The following is a 23,955-nucleotide window of genomic DNA, read 5'->3' on the forward strand; positions in this document are numbered from 1 at the left end:
GCGTCGCGCGTAGTTGATAGCATGATTACATCGCGGGAAAACGCAAAGCCCGACCGAGTATCTGTATTTTCGGGACATTAGATAAGACGTAGCAGAAGAGTTTTGGGAGCATTTAATCTAATTGTTTCCATTAATAGATCATTATTTTCATCAGATCATTATTTGTTATTTGTCCGCTACGTCTCCGATTGCAGAAATTTTTAATCAAATTAAAGTAAGCAAATTTTGGAGAAAATGTGACCGAAATTGGTATCTTGCCCTCGAAATCGTTCCTCCTGTAGCTATGCAAGCAGCACCAGTAGTCTTCCAAACGCAACCAACCAGTTGCCTGTTTCCGTTGGCCGCATGTCATCGATCGAAACAACATCATCGCAACACAGCTGACGTTCAAGTCCGGGTAACGTCCCAGGACGCGGAGTCTCATAATGCACATACGACTTGTTAACTAGACTATTAATTTTAAAACAGAGTCGTACATCGTTACGAAGCAGGAGAAAAAAGTCATCGCATAAGTAACTTGGGAATGCCGGCGCACCGGCCAGCCGAGCGCCCAGTGAAGATGATCACGAACAATTATCTTTCTGTCAACGGACCTGCATTGACAGCGAATGGCGAGTCCGGCAATCGACCTGTCGCTCTGCTCGCGCTTTCTGCACGGCACGAACCAGAGCCTGGCGAAAGGTCTCTGGGAAACGGGTCGGAAACCGCACCGGTTGCAGACAAGTCGGCCCAGGAAACAGTAAGTTACCGGTGGTGGTGTTGTGTCCGCTGTGACGCATTTAGCCGCACAGTGGGCCGTGGCGCACGGTGCGGTACGATCGGGCGATCTATGTGCCGTACAGCAAAGCAGATCAATTAAATTAAGAGTTTCTTTTATTGCTGTTGGCTCCAGCCAGGAGTCCCGGTTCGCTCACCAGCAGGAAGGTTACAAGTGCTATAAAATGGGTATAATCGATAAAATTAAAACAGTACCGCAATGCAGACGCATAAGTTCCAATCCTTTCGCAGCCGCCGCAGATCAAGACCTAGGGATGAAACAAATGGTCGTTCGTTGCCATTGAACGACTTTTAGTGCGATCTCAACCTGTCGGACCCCCTGAAAAGTCACATTTGCTTCACGGAAGCAGTGCAGGCGATCGCTCTTTTCTACTGTATTCAGGCTGCCTTTCCTGGGCGCCGCATGCACGAGGAGTTCTTAAACAACCCGACGAGGAGCGACCATCGTACGTGGATCTCCTTTACGCTCGGGATGTGGTGAAGTATGTAGCTTCCTGCCCAACGCGGGACCGAGACAGAGAGAGGGCATTGCTCTCAAACGCGCAACCAACTGACTGCCCATTGATTGGTTTTATTTGTCCCACCGATCACGCATAAAATGTGCTGGAAAGTACACATTTTACGACGCAATAAAAGATTATTTATAAACATCTATTCCCTACCACTGATTAGCAGCTGCCTTTTCTGTTCCAAAACTAGACCTCACCGTCGTTGGGGTGAAGTGCGAGCAGCCCACTGCACCCGCTGCAGTGATTGCGAGGGCAATAATGGTATAGTGCCAATTTGTGCTACACAACACATTGTATTAAGATGGAACTCAGAATGTGGATGGAACCTGACCGAATCCGTCCGATGGTCCGCTCGAAACCCTAACTGACCCATGGAATAGCGAATGTGATTTATGGTCTGTCATGACACGAACACGGAGTCGCGCCTTGCCAGTATGGCTTCATCGCTTTTACTTGCACTGCAGCGCCGTGCTACATTGCTACACCCGGACAAAGAAGTTCGCAGAAAGGTTAATTGATCCGAACGCCAAGTGCCGCCATCACCTGCTAAATTGTGGAGATATTCAGGCAACGGCACCCGTACGCTCGATCGTGCATTTCAACTTTTAACCTAATCGTGCGTTCAAGGCAAGGATGTATGTCACTAAGCAAGCGTTTCGCTGCCAACTTATAATCGACCTCCAGTCTGAATATCTTACAACGAAAAGCTGTAATCTTGTGCGAAATGCTACGGACACAAATTCTGGTCCATAACATACTATTGTTGTAACGGGAGAAATATGAAACAATGCAGAACATTTATCTTCTGCACGATGTAGTCTACGGACGAAAGCTTCGCCAAAGTTACCATCAATGTGTGTTTTTTGTGTCTTCTATCGGCGTCAATCTTTAACACGATCTTTGATCTGTTAACTAGCAAAAGCCCGTACAGCGATACACCTGCGAATGGAGCTCAAGGCTGTGAACCGATCCACTTTCGCGCTATCGCTCGGCGCTATCAGCTATCAATTTGTTTGAACAAGCGTTCGTACAACTTCTTCGCCCGTTGATTTACACAGCAACGCGTGAAGCAGCTGTGTACAATTTATTCTCGTTAAGTGCAGCAGATAACACCTCCGTGAATGTGGGGTTCACCGACGGGACGGGGACTGAAGCGGTCAGGATTCAGGAGTCGACTGAGCAGCGCAAACAGGCGTAAGAGAAGCCGTGGGCAGTTCCATTAGCATTTCTTGGCATTCCTACCGCGCCACCAATGCTGCCCATAGGGCTGCTCTTAAAGCGACGATTATACTTTGGTACTATCTTCTACCCATGCCGTGGCACGCAAGGCAATGGGCCGTGGTCGTGTCTGCCGATGGAACCGATCTAGGCGGACTTGCGGACGCGTCCCGGCATACATAATGTACCTGTTACAGATTACAACCGGACGATAGTGTTAAAAGATATTAATTTATTATTCAATTAACCTCTCTTCTGGCGGGAATAGAAGATCGGGAAAGAAATAGTTTGTTAATAGGAAGAGAATGTGTACAACATTTTGATCATTAAGGGAATAAGGCAGAGTAGTTAGTAGGTAGCGTTCAAACGTGTGAAACTTTTAATGAAATTATACGAGGAATGCTTACATTTTGAGAGACATACCATGTAGTATTATTTGTATTATCTTTTAGATAGCTCTGAGTGGAAATTTAACCACTTCTGAACTGATGCTTCTTCTGACTTGTTATGTGCTACTGTTTCATCCTTCCTTCTCTCAAAATACCTGACACGAACCTGGATTCAAAAAGGATTCCCATGCTCCAGTCGACTAATCACGTCATGAGAAAAGCGCCGGACTGCCAAGTTAATACAGTCGATTTTTGTCGTCTTGTTAGCCTGACGATGATGGTAGTAAGCAGGGATTGACGGCGCTAAAGCTATTGATGGATATGTTTTGAAAAAAGGAACGGAATGAAGCTGGGTTCTTTTGCAAATATAACGTTGCCGTGTTGGTTTCTTGTAGCTAGGTTTGTTTTTTTTTTTTGTCAGGTTTGTTCTTTTTATCAAGTTCGTTCATTTCACCAGATTTGTTCCTTTCACCAGGTTCGTTCCTTTTCGGTGGAAATGCAAGGTTCAAAACTTTGAACCTAGTTCCACTCGTTTCAGTTGAGGAACGGAACGAAACTGAACGAACAGAACGAAATTGTTCATTCCAGAACCCGCATCAATAGCTGGAGCGTGAGGAGTATCAATGACTTGTGCGACAGGCTAAGACACGAACCCATTAATATACCTGACGTACTTGTTTTTTTCTTAAAAATTGGGGCCTTTGGGCTTTTTATTTAATTTAAATTTCTCACATAACAATAAGCCATAAAATGTTAAGCTCCATTTTATTGGTAATAATCGCTTATAAAGGTGTGTCCTAGTTTTTTGAAAATACGAACACAGTTTTTGCTTTATAACTACGAACGCTCATTACAATAGGCACTGTGCAGTGGCTTGCATAAATTGGATCGTAAATGTACCATAGTTGGTTATGGCAGCACTTGTTAACTGGTGCTTTCCGGCCAAAAAAAAGGGCTACCGGCGCCATCAAGAGGATGCTGTACTTTTACTCTCGCTTACCGCCACGCTCTCACGTCGATGGGGTATCCGAAACGACTGGTTAAGCGATATGAAGCAGATTTGGAGTTTTCCTGCGTTCCATGCACTACTTGCTACTGTATGCACAAGCGATGATTAATGAGCGTTTGGCCTTTTCATCTAATTTAATTTGTAGCTTCGCCTGCCGATCACACATATCCATGCCACCCATTCCGTTTCATGAACGCTTTATAGCCGCGGTGTCCAGGCACACGGACGGCGGTTGGCCTAAGATTGTCTTAACCTAAATTTTGATAAATTATGTCTGTTTTGATTTTTTGATGAAACTGAATCAAATCCAATTTGTATTGCCATGCTCTTTACTCCAGTGCACGTACTATGTGGCATATTTTTTCATCAAGCCATTGTGATGATTTTGGAAAGTGATGCGATGCGCTTGCCCCAAGGGAGTCCTCTTCAATGATCTGCTTCATTTTTGTTTGCAACCAGCCACCGGCGTGGTGGGTTTCATTAGACAGCAGGTGGAGAGAAATAAAAAAACCCGGCCTGCACCAAGGAATAGCGCCTTGGTCAATCTGTCGCTGAAACAACCGATTGGATCATGTTGGGCAGCTAATGTTGCGACACTTTCCTGTACTGTGTACTTTTGCTACAGAAAAACGATGGTAATCACCGTACCGAGAGCTATTTGCAGTAACAGTAGCGCTGCTCCGATTGGCGTTTGCTACTGTCGCTGTCGAGCCGGCGCTGCTGCTGTTGTAACTTACTAAAACGGGCATAATTTCACAGACCAAACTGGCCGAAAAACCCCAGGGCCCTTGCAGACCTTCGTCTGGGATGGGCTGGGGAATGTGCTGGGGAATCTTCTGCAGAAAATAGATGAGCACCGGGCGACCGGGGGAAGCTGCAATCAAAAGTGAAATTAACGTTAACCTCATCAATAATGATCATTACTCTAATTTTACCCATTATTCAACAATTACCGATACGATTCGGTTGAGCTGAGCCGAGAGCGAAACTGGCGCCCGGGTTTTGAACGCAAAACGGGTTTATTGATGCATCCGGTGGTGTACAAATTGTATCAATTTGGGATACCAGTCTTACTGCAAAGTCTGCTCCCCGTACCAGCATGAGCGAAATTAGAAAACACCAGAATGTCCGAGCGCCACTATCTCGCTGGCTCGGGGATGGGATGAATGGGTTTCCCGTTTAACTTCCGTAACCCCATAAATAACGCACAACAATTTTCCATTTTTAGGTCATTTTCTCGATTGAATAGCTGCAAAGCATTTGTTCTTGCAGGTCTTGCATACGATGGATTGGACGATTCGAGTGGTTTTTGCAATTTTCGATTTGCTCGGAATTTCTAACAACTGTTCCAACCAGCGACCATTTAGAACTCGAATATTACATCAGTGAAAGATTGACTTTAAATAACTATTTTTTGGAATTTTCTTAACAATATTGCCATAGCTTTATTTCAGCTGTAAAACTATTCTGCCTGCCGTTTACATAAACAATCCACAAGAAATCGAAAGAAAGCGCCACGTACACGTCTACCAACAATGGGAACGGATGTTGGGCAATGCTGTGCAAAAGGCGATTAACGTACGATCATGTTCGTAACCGACTAACTGATCTACCTTCACTCGGCTACGTCATAAAAACACACTAACCTTTCGAAATCAGAACACTTGTATCGAGCGTCCAATGCCATCGCGAAGATCACCATCATCGTCGCAACAAACACGGCAGATCGGTAAATCAGCTCAAGAGCAAGGTTCTCACGTCAATTTGCGATCGGCTTGAAGTACTAAATCGACAACCTCAGCGTTCGGTGGTGCCAGGAGAAGCTCCGGTTTGGCTTCTGCTGAACTCCCCTTGCGATCGAATACGATCGACGAACCGGCGTTCCTCCAAGCGTACGGTGATCGACGAAACAAGATCATGAAAGCCTCTCATTTCCTCTTCAGCCTTTCAAGAGCCTTCAACTTACCTCCACCTGCTTGCCTGACTGCTCGTGTCAAGCCGCTTCTAGGGAATGCTTGACGACGACGACGACGACGACGTTCAATCGCACTAAAGATCGATAGATTTCTGGCACTAGCAGTCGCCTGTTCAGGCAGGCGCTCCGTAATCGTACATCCTACTCTATTCAAAACTGGATCGATTGATCTTGCGGATCGGTCGAATGGAGACCAGCTTGCTCATGCGTTGTGATGTCGCTCACTACCGCACGGGCTCGTCATCAAGATCGTCACACTCACTACCGTTTGCGGAAGCAGGCAAATGGCGATAATCGGCATCGATAAAGTAGCGTCCAGAGCTTTCATAAGCTGTCGTGTACATTGGAAAATGTATTTTAAAGTAAAGTAAAGCTAAAAGTTAACCTTCTACACATTCACACCAGATAACCAGCGTTCGGATAACGGAGCTTTAGATAGATCATTAATCACAAGCCTGGAAAACGATAATTATCACCATGAGCCAAAGCAAACATAATATTCCGTAGAGCAGCTCGGGGGAATGTGAACTACAAAGCGCACCATCTCGAACGGTAGCCGCACGGGTAAGATAATTTGACGTAACACGGCTTCGTGATCTTCCTGAGCTTCAAATGGTCAAGAAAGTTTCGCTCATAAATCATTGCATCGAACAAAAAAAAAAGACGAAGCTATACAATACGCTACCGTAAGCTACCCTTTGTAGTCGACTATCTGCACCGTGTTTGAGTCGTGGAATGTTTAGCGCCTAATTAGACGCTGTAGGTGGGCTGAACGGCAACGGAGTTGAATACTACTAAAATGATCTGGATGATTAAATGAGAGTCAGAAACAAGTTTACACAAAGTAGGTAATACTGCTACATCTGACTGATGAATATGAATCGTAGAAGATGTGTCATTGAAACTTCCCTCTGTCGATTGAACGGTCCATGAATCTTGTGGTAGAATTTTGAAGGTGCTCTTCTTGAAACCATACCACCATATTAACCGAATCCAGCTTATCAAACACCTTAACTGCCCTCTGCGCATCGAAACTTGGTTGCCAAAAAAAAACACACGAAGCCATTTGTGATGCTGCCATTGTCGGTCAATCGGTTGCACCGCTTGATTTAATGACCCGACCGTTCACACAAAATTGATCAAATGCTACAAAAAGCACACCTTCACGCTGATTCCATATGCTGCGTCATGCAGCACCCATCGCGGAAGCCTAAGTAGACACCACTAGCACTAGTCCGGGCCGACCCTGGGTTAAACACTCCGACAACCTTTACCTACGGGGCCACAATGTCCGCGAGCCGACGCGAGCCGACGTACGCTGAAGAAAGGTCTCTGCCGACACCGTTCTTCCCGCTGCCAACAATTGCGTGGTCAAAGTGTAATTTGTTCGACCATAAATTGGATCAAAAACATCATCAATCAAACAGTTTCGAACCGGTGCGTACTTCCTACGTTATGCCGATGAGCTCACACCAGGCTATGCAAATCGGTCAACACAGGGCCACCAATTTCGGAGGTCTCTTGCTGTTGTGTACCATTCTTCACCGCCGTGCCGTGCCGTGGCCATACACATACGCTCTATGACTGTTTATCGAACTAGTTTCCTTTTTGTGTGTATGTGTGTGTTGTATTGTTACCGTCCGTCAGCACGCGGAGAGGAAGGTGGCCATTTGTTTACCTTGAATCAAGTCAAGATGATGTTACAAGTACTTGGAGGATGGCATACGGAACCGAACCACATTAGAGCGATGTTTTTACAGGTCCCTGTGGTCTGTTCGTTATAGTTTGGCAAACGCAGCAAACGGCATTAGAATATCAATAAAACTTGACAGGTTCTCTGCCAACACTGCTGAGCCGCTCCGATTTCGACCGGCACCGTTCCCTGACTGCCTAATTGAGCAATTAGGGTCTAGTATAATAATGAATGGATTGAATGTTTACCAGTTTTGTTATAAAGGGAACCCTAAATTACCATCCCCGATCCGGAAGCATTTCTTGGAAGGTTTACGATAATTGTTTACAAATGTGTATGTGTATTGTCCAGCCATTGTTCATGTCTTACCGGTATTGATAATACCATCTCGAAGGTTAGATATTATATATCAAACAAACCTCGCGAAAAGACATTTCGAGTGGATCGGCCTTATGGCGTTGAGTTTGAGAAGTCAAACTTTCGTCAAGGTTTCGTTTTCGTCTAGTCGCGACGCACTTAGCTGCCAGAATAATGAAAAATGTATACAAAATCAGTCACAGCTTCAACCAATTTCCAACCTTCTCTTTTAAGAGAGCCTATGTCAAACAATCGAGCATGTTAATCAGGCCTCAACTTGAGCGAATCCTGGACATAATACAACCTCATGTAGTTTGAGAGTTTTATTAAACCGCCAGTCAAAATCATACTGTTCTATAAGAAAAGCATTAAAAGAAGATCATCTTATCAGTCGCTTCCTGAATGACAAAATGCCAGCCGCTGTGCCCATTCGCATCCATATTTAATTAAGCCTAAATAATCAACACAATCACTCACAGCCATCAGCCAGCGGTAGTAAAATTAAATGAATCACTTGCACGATTCGGCACTTGAAAAGCACATAAATGAAGCAATTTCCTTTTTCCTCTCGTTTTCGACTACTCCCCGTACTCTGTTTTGGGCCAAGGAACACTCGTCGTTCCTGGTGTCGCTCGCTTGTAGTGCACACCACTATTTGTCGAAACAAAAACAAAACAAAAAACCCACCGGTGCACCGTGAGGTAAAGCCATAAGGCGGAAACTATGCTAACATTGAACCCGAAGCTCACGTAGATCGAAGATCGAACCATAACGAATCCGAAATATCACAGATTGAAACAGAGCCACCGAACCGCGAACGATGGTGATTCGTGAACGAGCGCTCCAACGAATTGAAACATTCGGCCCGTACGTACCGTATCGATGCGATGCCGCTAGCCACCTATAACCAGCATCACGTGAAAGTCTTCCATAACTATAAAATTATTTCACCTTCGCGCGGTTCACACCGACCAACTGAAGCTGAGGCCTCAAGAGATTCAGGACTCTCGATCGCTCGGTCGCTTGCTCGCTCTCTCTAATGATTGTTCATAAAAACTGATGGCATTATTATTATTAAACTGGCACGTTTCGCAAAGAAGCTGTTCTTGGGGACCCTTGATCTCGGTGTATTGTGTAGGACCCTTGCGTCTTGGTCCTGCCGGTGAGCAGCGAGCTTGCATGAGCTCCCTGTCGACCCAACGTGTGTTTCCGATATGGTAGGTTGGCTGAGTTTGCAACCCCTTTCTTCAGAGCTTTATTAAATTATTATCGCACGCCGCATCGCAGTCCGGCAAAACTATGCAGCCGTGTGTTTATGTGTCACATCGCTGGACACTGTAATTTGGGAAGCATATCGATCGAAATTCTGTTTGGTTTGGCCCTCTGGAGCATAAAGTGAATAAGCAATATTGTACTTCTCCCCTCAAACTTTCGTTCCACGGTGTGCATGCTAAGGTGATCTTTAGTGATCGATTCATTTTCGTTTTATCACTTCCTGCCTGTCCGTTCATTGCCTCGATACCCTTTCGATATCGACTTGACCTGAACTGTCTCTCTCGATCTACAAACAGGTCGCCGAAGAGGCAAGGAACTGCTCCCATAACTGCCGAAATATTGTTGCAAACGATTCGTCTTTTGTTTCTCACCACCAGTGCATCAACGGCCAGTATCGACTTTATGCTGATTATCGAGAGCACAACTGACCTGGGGTCCGATCGTAGTCGGTCTACGATGATGATGATGATGATCGACCTGCTTCTTACCATGGACATCTTGTTCATCGCCGTTGCCCGCGAAGCGTCCCCGGATGGCGTTTTGAAGGTGAAAAAGGTGTTCTTCGGGTGGAAGTGCCTGAATACCCTAAATAGTGGTCTACCATTTAGGTGGCGAAGGTTTCGATGGTGCGCGCTCGGCTCTCGCCATAAAAAGGTTATAAATCCTTATAAAGTTATATTTTCGAGTAAACATAAAAATTTATAACTTTATTACGAGATTTGCGCTTCGAACTCGAGGGTTCCTCTCTACGGTGCGGAGGTCCCTTCCTCTTCTCTGATGCCCGCTTGCCATCCCTTGCAAGGCGTCGACTCGACGGCACCATTTTTGTGCGATGCAATTCGCGCGATAGCTCAATTCAGCCCGGCACCCGAGCCTGTGCCGAAAATTCTGATCCCGTCCCGAGACTTATTTGGGTATGCGCGTTTTATTTGCAGGTGTTTTGTGTTTTGGCGTGTAGTCTTTTTATTTTGATTGCTACCCGTGATTGAACCAATTTCAGGGATTGATTATACGTCCACTGCCTGGCAACGAAAAAAAAAAACAGAAAAACTTGATCGCGCTCGATCCCGTGGTGTCCACTCATCGACCGTTGCCGATACCGCCGTTTATTGCGTTTTATCACCATCAATGCAGCTCGCTCGTGTTTGATGTATCCCGCAAGCGTAAAAAAACTGCGCATGACGAAGCGCGAGCAACCGATTCGAAATGACTAACAAATGGACCGAAAAGAGGAATCGGCTGATTGCACATTTGATTAGTATCCTTTGGAGTGCAGGATGGAGTTGAGATTTATGCCGAGGAAATATTTCATTTTAATTGCGAATCGAAGCAAGGTTATGGTTTATTTTACTGATTTGAAGTATTTGCTTCTCTTGCTTGAACTCTCTTGACATGTGGCTGACAGTAACAGAGCGGTCAAGAAGCATTTTAAATTGTTCGATAACGGTTCAATTCTGACGATGTATATTTTATGGTCTATAAAAGGTGGTATTCTACCCATCGCTATTACCTTGCATCCTTCGCATGTGAAGGCTCCAAAATGAAATCCTGCTGCTGGTTCGCCACATACTTTGCATTGTTGATTCATCTGGAAAAAAGAGAAGAATACGTATTAATCAGTATACTAAAATTGTCTATTAAGCCATTTTTTGAGGATATGCAACATAGATACAGGCCTTCGGTCCATACAATAAAATAAACAATATAAATAACTTAAACATTTAAGGGAATCTTTCAAATCGGTAGTATAACATTGCCAGCTCATTTTGGAATTTTGCAATCATGTAATCTAATTTTGCACGCAGTAAGCACAAATTGCCAACGCGGCAGAGAAAATTTGCGATCTAATTGTGTAGATATATACTTTAATATATATGGTTAAAATTACCATTTCCTTAATCTAGAAAGGAATTCAAAATTCTTCAGCTGCATTTAAATATCTCTCATTTTTATTCATGAGGAACGGCCTGGCCGTATGACTAAAAATCTCTCTTATTGTATACAAAATTCTAGATTTCCTATAATATCACCATTGTGCAGCGAATTATGATCTGGTCATGTTATGAGAAACCCGGACGACCCAGCCATTTAAGTCCTTTTAGGCCGTTTACACGGGCATATTGGGTTGGCTGATGTCGGTCTAAATCTTGGGCGATATCGAGAACTTTAGAACCACGCCGCGACCGTAAAGCCGTTTTAGAGGCCCATAAGTAAGTGAGTAAGTATGTAAATATTGTTTTATTAACCACGTCCTCAATCCACAGCTGATTTTAAAATTTTACTCCTTCACCTTCCTTGGCACTGCAACCTCGAGAGGTCTCGGCCTACCATTTCTGGCTGTGTGTGGCTTTTTTTTTCCTGTAGCAAAGTAGTAAGTCCTGCGCACAGGAAGGCGATCTGAGTGGGATTTAAACATCGGCTCTGATATTCTGATAACTATTTAAAGCTTTTAGTTAATGTTCGCTAAAAGCGTTAACGTAACCCAATAACACTAGTTTAGAAACATTACTAAATTGCAAGCCCTTGCACCAGGTCTGTATCCGTAGAACATTCAAAGACACGCAAGCGAGGACCGGCATCGAAGTCACATTTATAGCACCTCAAGCGACAACATTATAGCAAACACTCTGTAAGCATCATTCAATAATCAGTTCACCTCCAGGCTGACAAATGAACAACTTACAAACGCGCATGTCTCATCCAACCCCTGCTGCAGTCGAATAATAATTACTCCTTTCGCCACTCTATCAGAAAGCGCGAGCACAAGCGCAACTCGCTTGTCAATCCTTGGCTACATCCCGGACCGAATCATTACAGCCTCATTACCATTCATGAGAGCACGCAGTCGTGAACAGTGATGCGCATTTGTCAGCAGCATTCGCGCTAGCGCTACGCCAGCAGTGTGGCAGGTCCTCGGTTCCAGAGCCTAAGCGATGTGGCGGTCCGATGGCACGAAGAGCTATTGATCGGAATGCGACACTATGACAGTTTTTTTTGTGTGTGTAACACCGCGTTAGCGCGCGCCTGGAACTCTCCTGGGAGGTAGCATTTCCATGTAATTTTATTCTGCTTCGCAGCAAATTAGATTATTGTCGGAACGCAAGCAGGTCGCTGTCTGTCAAAGCCATGTTGACGATATCGCATCATTGCCTATGGATGAGCCGTGCCGAGACATTCACTTCCAGATCTAGCTCATACCGCACGCAAGGAAAAAGACTCGAATCGGCTACAAAACTGCGTAGAACGGGCCAATCGTGCTGCTCATTCGAATGTTGTTTTAGTTTTATGTTTAATATAGCTGCTCATATTGAGAAGAAGGACCAAATAGGTCTTTGAAGGAAAGTTACAAAAATAAATTTGTTTTTGAAACACTACAATTTTCAACTGTTGTTTGAACATTTAAATGCCACGCTTGCACCGCTATAAGACGCAGCAGTACAGATTGAAACTCGGTGTTTGCATGATGTCGTCCTAGCAGCGTGTGTGCCGAAATGCCATAAATAACGCTACCTTGTTTGCCTTTTAACCAATAAAGATACTTTGCAGTTCCAGCGCGAAGATAATAGATTCTCCACTACTACACACACCGAGCGCAAACCGTGAAAGCCGAGAATAATCGGCTACCGTTTCGAATTCAGTTTACTGTATCACCCTGACCACTGATCCGCCTTTTACTGCTACCAATTTGATTTTCCTTTGCGCCGATTGTCTCCGCGGCAATCTGTTAGCACTTTTATAATGCAATTTATGGGCTGCCGTGCCTTCTATGCGTGCGGCACAATAGTTGCTGTCTGCGTGCGGCTGCCGCTACCAAACAAGCCCAATCTATCCCTGCACTCGGCCGATCGGAGCAAATCCGATCGTCAGCTCCAGGATGCAGGCACCATTCGCAGTCTGGTCTCGTTCTGCCTCTCTCACTGTGTGTTGCTTTTACAGGCCACCACCGCTCTCGACCCACCGATCGAGCGATCGCAAACGCTTTGATAAACTCTCCTTACACGATCGTAAAGCAATTTGTATTGAAGACTCCATAAAAGGGCTGACAGAGGAAATGGAACCCGACAGACCCGGCGGCCTAGAACGACACTAGAGTTCAGCGCTACCGCAGCCACACTTCTTGCCAGCGGGTGAAACCATCGGGAAGCTGGAAGCGAGATGCTGCACAAAGATGTCAAACGTATACCAACCACTGTGTCACCTGTTGGCATTTGGCTAGTTGGATCGACGGTTGCTGGAGCTTACTTCCCTGTTTTGTGCTACAAGCGCGTAAACACACAATTGACCGGGGATGGCGGGGAATAAAACATTCCAAGTTGGTAGCATTTTTCTAAGGTGCAAAGTACTTTCTCGCCACTTAATTTTTATTGCACATAGTGAGCAAGCATCTCAAAGTGGGCTTTAGGAGCAAAGAGATACTGAAAGTTAGTCAAGTTAGTGAGGAAAAACTAGCAATGTTCCAAGCATTTCTGGATTCCGTTCAGGAAGAGTTGGAAAGATTTCTGGTTGAACTAGAATCTACTGTATTTCCCCGATTCTGTTCAAGTAAAATGAGGCAAATGAGGCCTCAGAGACCCAAAGTCTCTATAAGTAAAAGACTGTTTAAGAAGAATAAATCGAATCGTTTCTTCACGGTCATATTTCAGTTCTATTATAGTATTTTTTTTTTCTAAATTACAAAAATTAATACAATTCACGATGGTATTGACATTTCCTTTTCCAAACCGTGAAAGGGCACCTTATCTCGGGTTAGCTCTGTCGAGTCTTTCGTTTCTTCTTCCTTGGCAATATAACCTTGAAAGGTCTCGGCCTGCCATTTCTGGCGCTCTATGACTCGATTTTACCCGTAGCAACGTAATTAGCTCTCCATACGTGGGAACGATCCTAATGGGATTTTAACTCCGGTCCTGCCGTGTTAAACCAACTACCATCTGACATTACTAGGTCATCCAGATATGCTGCTTGATCGCGAATTTCAATGTATGGAATGTCGTACAAAAGGCTGTTATTTCACAGATGATGCTAAATTCGGTAAACAAACTGCAAACCAAGTACAGGCCTAAAAGACATGACGATACACTTGATTGACAAGAAAGTAGCCAGATTTATTTTGATCACAGATGTTCGTATGTTAGACGGAATCCAATAACTTGCAGACTACGAAATAAAATGAGGCTTCTAAGAATTTCATAAAGAATCCATGCAATAATTCAAACGTTTAACAAGGAACTTGCTAAAAAACAGTCTTAAAGTGAAGCTTCTTCACTGGCTGTGCTGGAATACAAAGACTTGTCAAATTTTATAATTGAACTGATTATTCTTAATAACCATGCTCACTAAAACTAATCGTTGTATGCGGTACATCTCGTTCGAACTTTATCAACATCTCATGTCACACCTTACTCGCGCTTGGAACACCAACTTCCCTGTCACTTTTGACACATCACCATACAGGGTACTGTGTTCCTCCTCACAGACACACACGGAAACACGCCTGCGACCCCGGTGAACGATCAATTTCCCATGTAATCTGTCGCATCTCGGCACCGATCCGATAAGGAAACTGCGTTACAAATTTGGCTGTGTTTTTCTTTTCGGTGCGACGCACAAATTTGCATACAATTACGATGTAAATGAAGAAATATGGTGTTCGCTTAAAATTCAATAATTTGTACTCTCCAAGGGTTGACCCCGTTCGGGGATGCATCTTCGAAATTTGTCAAACCGGTACCGGTGCCGAAGCATGTGTTGGTTGCCGCGTCCACACGCATTCGCGCCGGTGGACCGTTGGACCACGCTGGACAAAGCGTAAGTGCAAAAATTGGCCACGACAAGCGCTGCTCTCGAAAATGATGCCAATTTGTTCCAATCAGCGCGGACATTCAGAGTGGTAAATAAATTGTATCAAATTTAGCCGGCACCACCAGGGTCGGTTGCTGTTATAGATATTTAATGATACGATTATTATTCATTCCCGGCCAAGGCATTGACTTAACGATGCCTTACAAACTATCGACGCGACGCTTGTTCGCGTTTTAGAAGGATTTTGGTGGCTATTTATGAGCGTTTAACACCCGATTTCGAAGCGAAGAAAATGATCAACCTCCGACGGACGGACGGCCGAACGGACGGAGCAAACATGAAAAACTCGTTCCCACCGAAAACAAACACGCAGTCACAGGCCGTCACGTACAATTCACACCGGATCGCGCCCGGATCGAAGAAGTTGTAAATCTAATTCAAACCGATGGAAATCTCCTGTGCGCTAGTAGTGGCAGCTCGACTTCAACCATGTCTTTATAATTAATTAGGCCGTCAACGATCCCAATCCACGGGCTGGTGGCTGTTGAGCCCCGGAGCCATAAACGACTAGCGCTGTCAGTCACTCGGATGTCGGGGCCGAGATGGCCCAATCGATACCGGGGTCCCGAACGCGCACAGTAGCTGTCAACACTGATCCGTGAGAAATCAATTAACCACTAACGCCGAAGCGTAAAGCAAAAGGACAAAGTAACAAATCATCCATGGATCGGTGAAGCAGGGATTTCACCTAAACATTAGCTGATTAGTCGGTTCATTTGCGGCCCCCAAAACTGTCGTAAATAAAATGGAAAACACAGCATCAATTGCTGTGTTGCTTAAAAAGCCAAAATCCGAGCCCGATCTGCTCTTAACAGGGATATTATCTGGTACCGGGAACGACGTCAAACAGCTACATTGCAATAGCTAGCTGGTGCTACTTCTGCAATGCGCTCTCTGCAGAAAAAAGCCTGCGAGAAACTTGGATTGAGATGAGGCTGTTGTACTTATTTTAAAGCAACGTTCACTTGAAACTTTGCTCAAAACATCAAGGAAGAAACATATTGACTGAAAAGCTCCAGGTGGATGTAGGACGCCCAATGAAGGCAGTTCGCAGTTACCGAATAATGCCACAATCACAAAAAAACTGAAATGAATAATGATGTGCAACTCTTCACTGCACTACAGCAGAATCTCGTGCTCCGGACAATTGTGATGCAGTGCAGCAATACGAGAACAGGTACCACTTCCACGAATTCGCCGATGCAACGCTCAGCCAAACAATAACAAATTGAAATTCTATCGATTTCGAATTGGCAGCTACACATGGGCGTTGATCCGACATGACCATTCCGGCCGGGCCTGCCTGCCTGCGAAAAGGTGCGAACACGGGGGCAAGAAAATAAAAGAATGATGCATAAATTTAAAAACTTAAGTGGAGCAAACCCGAACCGGTCACCGGCCAGAAATCTCGAGCGCCCTGTGAGCTGTCGGAACTCACTCGGGACACGCGGAACCAGTGACAGCGTGGAATGAAATCGATTCAACCTGATCTTGCATTCCAGGCTTGGAAGAATCGATTTCGGTTGCGCTTTCGGATCGAGGCGTGATAAATGGCTTTATTAAAATTTTTAACATTTCCCTCAAACATTCATGGATGGTCGATCTGATCTTTGACCGATTCGCGCTACCCATAACTTTGGTTCGTCCGAACTCGCATCAGTGAACGTCTGCATTATGTGATTTAAATAAGTTTATCATACTTATCTTAAAAGAAAACAAAATGGCGTACAGGAGAGCAGAAAAGTACTTCTTGAAGTGGGTACTGTAAGACTGAAGATGTGTTTCTATTTGAATGTTTCATCTACTTTTGTAGTAAAAACTCCGGTTGATAAATCGATTCTCAGCTATTGTTCAATCCTACTTCTTGCTGATTACTTGTAGCGTCTGAGAGCATCAGTTAAAAATAGCTGTTGGTTGTTATCGTTCCATAGCATTCTAAATTTAAAATAGTTTTGGAATCAACGTATTTAGCGTTATTTTTTGAAACACCTTGAAATTTGCTGCAATGAGTTAAACTAATTTTATTCTCTAAGTGTTCTGCGTTAACATAATTAATTTAACAAATTGGTATGATTTTTTTATTTACTCTTATATTTATTTCTATTATTAATTCGCTTTTCAATCAATTTATTGCATTGCTTGTTGGAGTCACTTCCTTAAAAAATACATAATTTATAAGATTATTAAAAATGCCTTAAGTCATTAAAAATGGATTATTACATGCGTATGTAACTAAAGTATTACATTTCGAAAACCCTGAAAATCAAAATAGGACAAAATCCATAAAAACTGCATGGCAGGGAGAAGAGATAGGAAATTGTAAAATGATTCAAAAATATATTAACGTACATTTAGATTGTCTAAAACTCATTGTTGCGTCCCGCAACAAGGGCTACTTCTTGCAGCTATCTTTATCGATCACCGCCCAGAACAGCTTTTGTATTAGCAACAGAACCACAGTTTAGTACTGCAGTTGGTGTTCTTATAGTTGTGAGATATGGAGGAATTTCAATTAAATAAATTGAAAAGGGATTCCTAGTTGTTGATTGATATTCCAAACCATTCATAGGTCAATGATTTCAGCAATAATTGATTGTTTAACTAGCGCAAATTGAATTCTTAGAAGTACTGGCAAGTAATGCTTCTTAGTCGAATATGTGCAAAAATCCGTAACTAATCGTTACTTCTGCCAAGATGTCATCGGATGCTGTCACTCAGTTGGCACCTACAACAAAACAGTGCTAGCAGGTTTCTCACTCTTGTTCAACATATATGTCCGCTTGAAATTCTATCACTTTCACTTATACAACACAGCTTTCCAGATTAACTGATGATCCGGTTGACACGGCGTTAGAGTAACGCATAGGTGCTCAAAAGGTCAACATGAGTAATCGTGGCTTATCATATTAAAATCTTGTCATTTCTTCAGAGTTTTGCGTACCTGGTAATAGAAGTACTTTGCACATCATTCCATCGCTATAACTTAAGCTTTTTCAGCGTGAAATTGCCATATTACGTCCACAAACACACAGCTCCAATAATAAGCAACCCAGTGTTAATGGTAAGTCTCCGAAAATACAGATTCGAGTCTCGATTATTGGGGCTGTCAGTTCGCTAGTAGCTAATCCTGTCGATCCCGTCACGCAGCTACAGCTGGCAGCTACCCGTCGTCCTAATCACTAGGAAGAATGCAGCAATTGTCGATTCAGTGGATTAAGTCCATCGCTTATTAGGAGGCTTCTGCGTTATGCTGCACCTGGCTTGTTTGTTTTCGATTGAGACGCGGTGAGAAGCAATATGCACTGACAGCTATGCTGTGAACCATGGTATTCGCGGCTGGTTATGATGATTGCACACCGCAGCGTGAGTGGTGTTTAGCATGTTCACCTATTTTCGCACGAAGCAAGCCCACTTCATGACTCTGTTGAGAAATATATGCATAACGGGTAATATTCGTACGGCAAGTTGTGATTTGATTGCACATCTCGCAGCGCTACAGCTCTTGCAAGTATACAAACTGAAGCCAAATTTGGAGCTCAGTATTTTGATTTTTTTCCCATGGCGATCGGCAAGGTAACTGGAGGTTATTGAAGTTCGATGGAGTTGCGGCTCAAAAATAACACTTTCTGGATTCTTGAACAGTACTTCGTAATATGAATAGAAGATCAATTCCACGGAAAGATTAAACTATATTATGACATAAAATACCGATTTGCTTGATCAACAAATTTTGATTGCATATTAAATGAGTCAATGTACAGATGCATATACTTCTTATGTTTTACCTCAACACTAATCTCCATCGTTAAATCAGCTCGCACTCACTTGCTAAAAATTAAATCACGTGCTACCAGATCCTTCACGCCACACACACAGCTGCTGCACGGTGGCAACAACAACGACAACAAAAAACCAATTTTCTGATTGAAATCTTCGTTCCCGACGGGTCAAGTTTTCGTCCTAAAAATTCCGTGCCTTTTCTTTTAACACCCGGACACCAACCACCGCGCCAGGGATGGATTGGTTCATAACAAATAATTAAAACCATATTATGAAAGGTTCCCGTTTTTGGGGCGTCCAGCTCAGCTTAACAACGAGCAGTGACGAGTCTGTACCTCCAAAGATAAAAAGGAGATCCTCGCCAGTCTCCGCGGCGGAAGCTGACTGCTGCTTTGCCTTCGTTAAGCTCGTCACTGAGTCAGTAGGTTGAAAACATTAATTGGTTAACGCCCTCGGTTTCTTGACGTCCGAGGAGTAATTTGCCGTTGCAACACAACAGCTAGCGGCAACTTCTGCCCGGCTTGAAGGACACGTCGTAAAGCGGAACGTACGATCGGGAAACCAGATTTGTTCTGCGTCTTAAATCGCATCGCCTGTTTTTTTTGCGTTCGTCTCCTTCCCTTCTTGGACTGCGTTTTTGCTCCACAAAACTGCATCTGCTTCGGTCATGCGCGCTTTTTGATTCGATGTAACTCGCTTTTTGTATGTGTTTTCTGGTTGTGTCTTTGTGTCCATTTTTCCTAACTCAAACGACTTGTTTTGTTTGTTGATCACTGTTTTGAGCGAACATTATCGCATCTGGAAGTTTTGAACATCGTTATTAAACTTGCGAGAGAAAATCTTAATTTTGTTTCAGCACTTTATTACTTGCAAATATTATGATAAACCTTCAAGCACCTCGTGCAGCGCATCTTGCTGTTACCCGCCACCGAAATCAAGGTGAACTTCAACATACGCGGGCAACGCATGCCACATTGGCTTTCTCGGCTTTGGGCTGATGAAATGACCCAGATTAAGCGTAACTTATGTAAGGACGTGCTGCTGGAGCCGTTTCGGCCGGAGCATCTCCCAGATTTCTCCGAACCGTTTTGGCCGTTTTTTGGACGATCCGGCCGACCGGCGCGCTGATCGCATCATCATCTACGCGCTCTTGTCGGGAGAGTACTTTAATTTCATCGCATGTAGAGGATTCGGGTGCCAACTTGTTTCGCCGGCCACCAAATACACGTTATTCCGTGCGAGTCCCGGCCGGCCGGAGGTAAATTAAGTAGAGTCGCACTTGAGATGCTCGCCTGTCAGACCGAGAAGATTGAGCCGTGCAAGTACTCCGTCAACGCGTGGTAGCTTTCGCGGCAAGTTTGGTGCCTCCCGAAGTATCGGTTAACTGCCCTCGCCGCAAAACCGGACACACTTATTCCGGCCATCCAATTGGGATGACATCGGCCGTACATGACCGATGGGAGCATGATAAAATTATTCAAATTATTTTCAGCTAGCATTTCTTCTGCACCTTTACCGTGGGCGTTGGTCGCGTTTACAGTAGAAGCACGTCGTGGGCGAGAAGGCCCAGTGGCAAAGTGGCCGCTCATCTTGGTGCGTTTTCACAGCTTTAAAACGTCTTGATCGAGAGCCGGCTTAAAGGTAATGGTCGCGTTTTCTCTCTCCCCGTATACCGTGTACAAAACCGAACAAGTGGACGAAATTGTTTTGTTGTGGAAATCTGTTTGTAGATTAATCCACACAATAACTAAACCAGCCGCAGAGAGGTGTTACAGCGGTGCTCTGTAAAGGCAATTTATCTTGATGCTGTGGCAACAGGGCCTCGGACAAGAAAAATTAGTTATTTATCTTCTCGCCCCAGCTTAAGATTGATCTGGCTGCTTTGTCAACGCACGACTTCCACGCAGCATCCACGTGCGCAGAATAATTTACACCGGGGTGTCTTCCTCCGAAACATCTGAGGAAGGCGCGCTTTCGGCACAAAAGCGTGCAGTTGTCAGAACAAATAGCTCGGAGGTCATCCGTCAACGAAATCCGATTGAAAATTTGCCGCAATCGGACACAGCCACGAGTCAACTATCAAACGCAAAACCCCGTGATGTCCAACTGTACGATGCCCAAAACCTGCAAAACCTCAATGATTGCGTGAATGTGTAGCGATCATTTAAAATCATTTACACGTATCGGGAAGGTCTACTTTTGATTTGATACGGTTTAATTCGGCGTGATGATGAGCGGCTTTCCATTGTGACTGATTTCCTGGCAACCGGCTCTGGCCTCGGGGCACCGAAGGAGACCGGACCTTCGAAAAATAAAACCGAAAGCGACCGATCGACCGACGGAGCGAGTTCATCTCTACCGCACGAAAATTTCGGACTATTAAATATTGTTATAAACAACTAAATCGATGCGAGCAAAGCGCAACGAACTGGTCGTGCGCGATGATAAATCGTTTTCTATACTGTTGGGCTGCCTTTCGGCAAATGGGTGGAACCGGGTTATGATATTCAATATTTTCCACCGAATGCTGAAGCACCTGATGCAATTCTCTTCCGATCAATGGTGTTACACAGTGTTACCTTCGTGTCTAATGTATGTAGACCGCATCGACTGTTCAATGTGTCCATGTACTCGTGAATTCCTCCTCTTTTCAGAGATACTTCCTTTTGGTGATCTCAAGCCTCCGTTTTGAACTAACTCCTCACTTTTATCGAGTTATTTAACATTAATTAAATCCCCTCAAAGCGCTACACATTTATTGGACATCTCTCGACAATTTTGTTGAATGAATACTTTCAACGCAAAACAATATCCGCCTTCCGAAGCTACAGTGCGGCGGCGACGACTGCCGCAGTGACCTAAAATAAACTTTATTTCTCCGTTGACAACGCTGTTCACTTGGCCACCAAACCACCAAACCAACCCAACATACCCCGAATCCATCCAGCACCCAACAACGCACCAAATGAGCAATGAAAACAAAAACACCGAGCTCACAAACCAGAACTCCCATTTTACCGGGTGGCCACACCGTCACCAAGGGGCCGGCTGGCTGCAACGCGGCCAAGTGCAGTTTAAAGCTCAAAACGCTTTTTATTAGCACGCTAAAAGTGACACATTCCAGTAATGAAACGCAGCATTCGCAGCGCACTGTTCGGAGCATCTTCGGCGCGTAAATGGGCATTGTTTTATAGCGCCTCGCAGGTCACCAACTAGGACGAACGAAGACCAGCGGAGTTGACAGCCATAAATCCGTCCACTCGACGACGGCTATAAAACTGGCCGTGGCCAGTGTGATGACTACGCTTGTCACCGTTGTGCTGGTGGGGGCTAAATGGGCAAATGGGATTATCCGTTTAGCATTAATGGTGCCGGTTTGCCCGTGAGCGGTCCCGCGGGTGAGTTTATTCGTTTTCAGATCGACCAAAAGGTTTATATCGCAGGTGCACCACAACCGAAACTCACATTCCCCGGCACGCCAGGATGAGCAAAGGCAGCCATACTCAAATAGTAGCATACCCTTTTGCCAAAAGCGCTCCGTACCGTTTCGTTCGGATCTTCCGATCGCCTACTGCAAGAAGATGCTCAACTTGTAAAATCGGCCTTGCGTAACGTTATTGGAGGAGCCTTACGATTTGGCCTCGGCGGCTGATGGTGTAACCATATCGGGGAATTGGTAACCAATCATGTATAGTTCTTCTGCAGTGATCGTCGGCTTGTGTTCCTGAGTCAATGGGTTGGATTATTGGAAGTGTATTTGCACTAATCGGGGTGAAAAAAGACGCAACTCATTGAAAAATGTCCATAAACAATTTGCACTACCAAGTAGAAACTGTTCCCGCCCGAGGGCTCAACCCCCTAAGACAAGAACTTGAGATAGTGAAGTCACTTGTTTTGGTCTTACAGTGCAAATGGAACTAATTGAGCACAGAGCGCGCATTCAAATGCGACCAATCTTTGTGTTCCCGTCCGGTTTTTTTCTTTCTGTGGTGAGTGTGTTTTACCAAGTACACGAGCCTCACGATCATAAATGGTGTATGGTGGAGGAACTCCATGAATGTGACCGACGTTTGTCGGAACACACTTAAACCTCCGGACGGACGGTCGGACGAACCTTTACGGTGCGGCTGTACACTGTCACGGGACCATAGTTCCCGCATAAAACTCCATCCTATGGGGGCTTCTTTAATTGCCGCATTGTGTTAATTGAACTTTGTGGTCCAAGCCACAAAAGCCGCGCTTTCAGTTGGCAACTGGCAGCAACCCAGACACCGCGGCGCATCTATATCGCCTGTCCGACGATTTCCGGCCCGGCAGTACGCTCTGCTGCCAAAGTCTGCCGCCAGATCGGTGGCAAGATCAACCTGGCCAGGAATTTGTCGTCGCCGCTGGTGCCGTCAAGGGGGCGGAACAGACTCACACAGATCGCGGACGAACTGTTGTCGCACGAGCTAATGGTCAGCCGTGGCGGATGTGCCGGCTTGCGGTTGAAAGTAGACTTTGGTGTGCAAACAGAACACACACACACATACAACTACGCGTACTTGCAACTTCACGAAAGCATGGAGAAAACATAGAAAATGCATTTTCTATGACCCTACTGCTGGTGCACCAGGGACATTCGGACATTGCGGCCGTTTGCATCTCCGGCATACTGGTGGAGGTGAGCATCGAGCTTAGATTATAATTGTCTTGCGTGTCGTTTGTACGCATAAGTGTCATAATTGCCCGGCGGGATGGAGGGAGCGCCTTTTTGTTGTTAGCCGACGCCGCACACACGCATTTTAATGCGCGCCGTATGCAAATGCTTAGCACAGGTGTCAATAAATCATGCGGGATTGAAAGCATCTCTATTTCGCAGACGCTCGTGACGCGGTAACTATGCAGCTGCAGGCGTGCCAAGTGCAAATGCTTACCCTCGAACTACGCTTAACTACGGAAAAGCGCATCAACAAATCGCAATCGTATTGACTGTAGACGTGGAAAGGCGAACGCTGTGAAGAAGCAAAAATTATGAATGCGTATGCTTGAAAGAGTTTGTCCTGAATGTGTTCCGACACGATTCTTGCTCCGTGAGAGAAGTTAATTTGCTGACAAAGGGTTTGGTGTTTCGT

At 44.8% G+C, this 23,955-nt stretch overlaps 1 protein-coding gene across 1 annotated transcript in view; it reads right to left on the reverse strand.

The window, feature by feature from the left end:
• LOC118508249 (protein embryonic gonad) overlaps positions 1 to 23,955 on the reverse strand; it is a 51,050-nt gene that overhangs the window by 12,395 nt on the left and 14,700 nt on the right. Inside the window, exon 3 of the mRNA XM_036047863.1 lies at positions 10,713 to 10,790. Coding sequence (XP_035903756.1) covers positions 10,713 to 10,790 — 78 coding nt within the window. The remainder of the gene's footprint in view (positions 1 to 10,712; positions 10,791 to 23,955) is intronic.

Source organism: Anopheles stephensi, chromosome 2, assembly GCF_013141755.1.
Source record: "Anopheles stephensi strain Indian chromosome 2, UCI_ANSTEP_V1.0, whole genome shotgun sequence".
Lineage (NCBI taxonomy): Eukaryota > Metazoa > Arthropoda > Insecta > Diptera > Culicidae > Anopheles > Anopheles stephensi.